Below are 268 nucleotides of genomic sequence, written 5' to 3' on the forward strand. Positions count from 1 at the left end.
CGTATTGGTGAGCCGTCCCCCTCTTGGCGGCAGCCGTAGTAAAGCACCGTCTCGCCCACCTCTTTGCCTGCAGAGCGACAGAGTTCCCCTGAGCTGGGCCCCTGCAGCCCCCACGCCCGTCCTCACCCCCTCCCATTATCCTGCCAAGCCGGGGCAGGCAGAGCTGCACGACTGCTTCTGTCTGTGGGCTTCAGAAATGAATCTAAGTGACTTAAATAACTGCAGTTATTTGGAGATGCAGTGGCAGGGGTCAGAGAACTGGCTCGGG

The 268-nt window shown here is 59.7% G+C and overlaps 1 protein-coding gene across 1 annotated transcript in view; it reads right to left on the reverse strand.

Moving 5' to 3' along the window:
* POR (P450 (cytochrome) oxidoreductase) overlaps nt 1-268 on the reverse strand; it is a gene marked incomplete at its 5' end in the record, with an annotated part of 4,789 nt that overhangs the window by 768 nt on the left and 3,753 nt on the right. The window contains one exon of the mRNA XM_009876887.1: nt 11-67. Within this exon, the coding sequence (XP_009875189.1) occupies nt 11-67 (57 nt within the window). The remainder of the gene's footprint in view (nt 1-10; nt 68-268) is intronic.

The sequence above is a fragment of the Apaloderma vittatum genome, unplaced genomic scaffold, assembly GCF_000703405.1.
Source record: "Apaloderma vittatum isolate BGI_N311 unplaced genomic scaffold, ASM70340v1 scaffold25939, whole genome shotgun sequence".
Lineage (NCBI taxonomy): Eukaryota > Metazoa > Chordata > Aves > Trogoniformes > Trogonidae > Apaloderma > Apaloderma vittatum.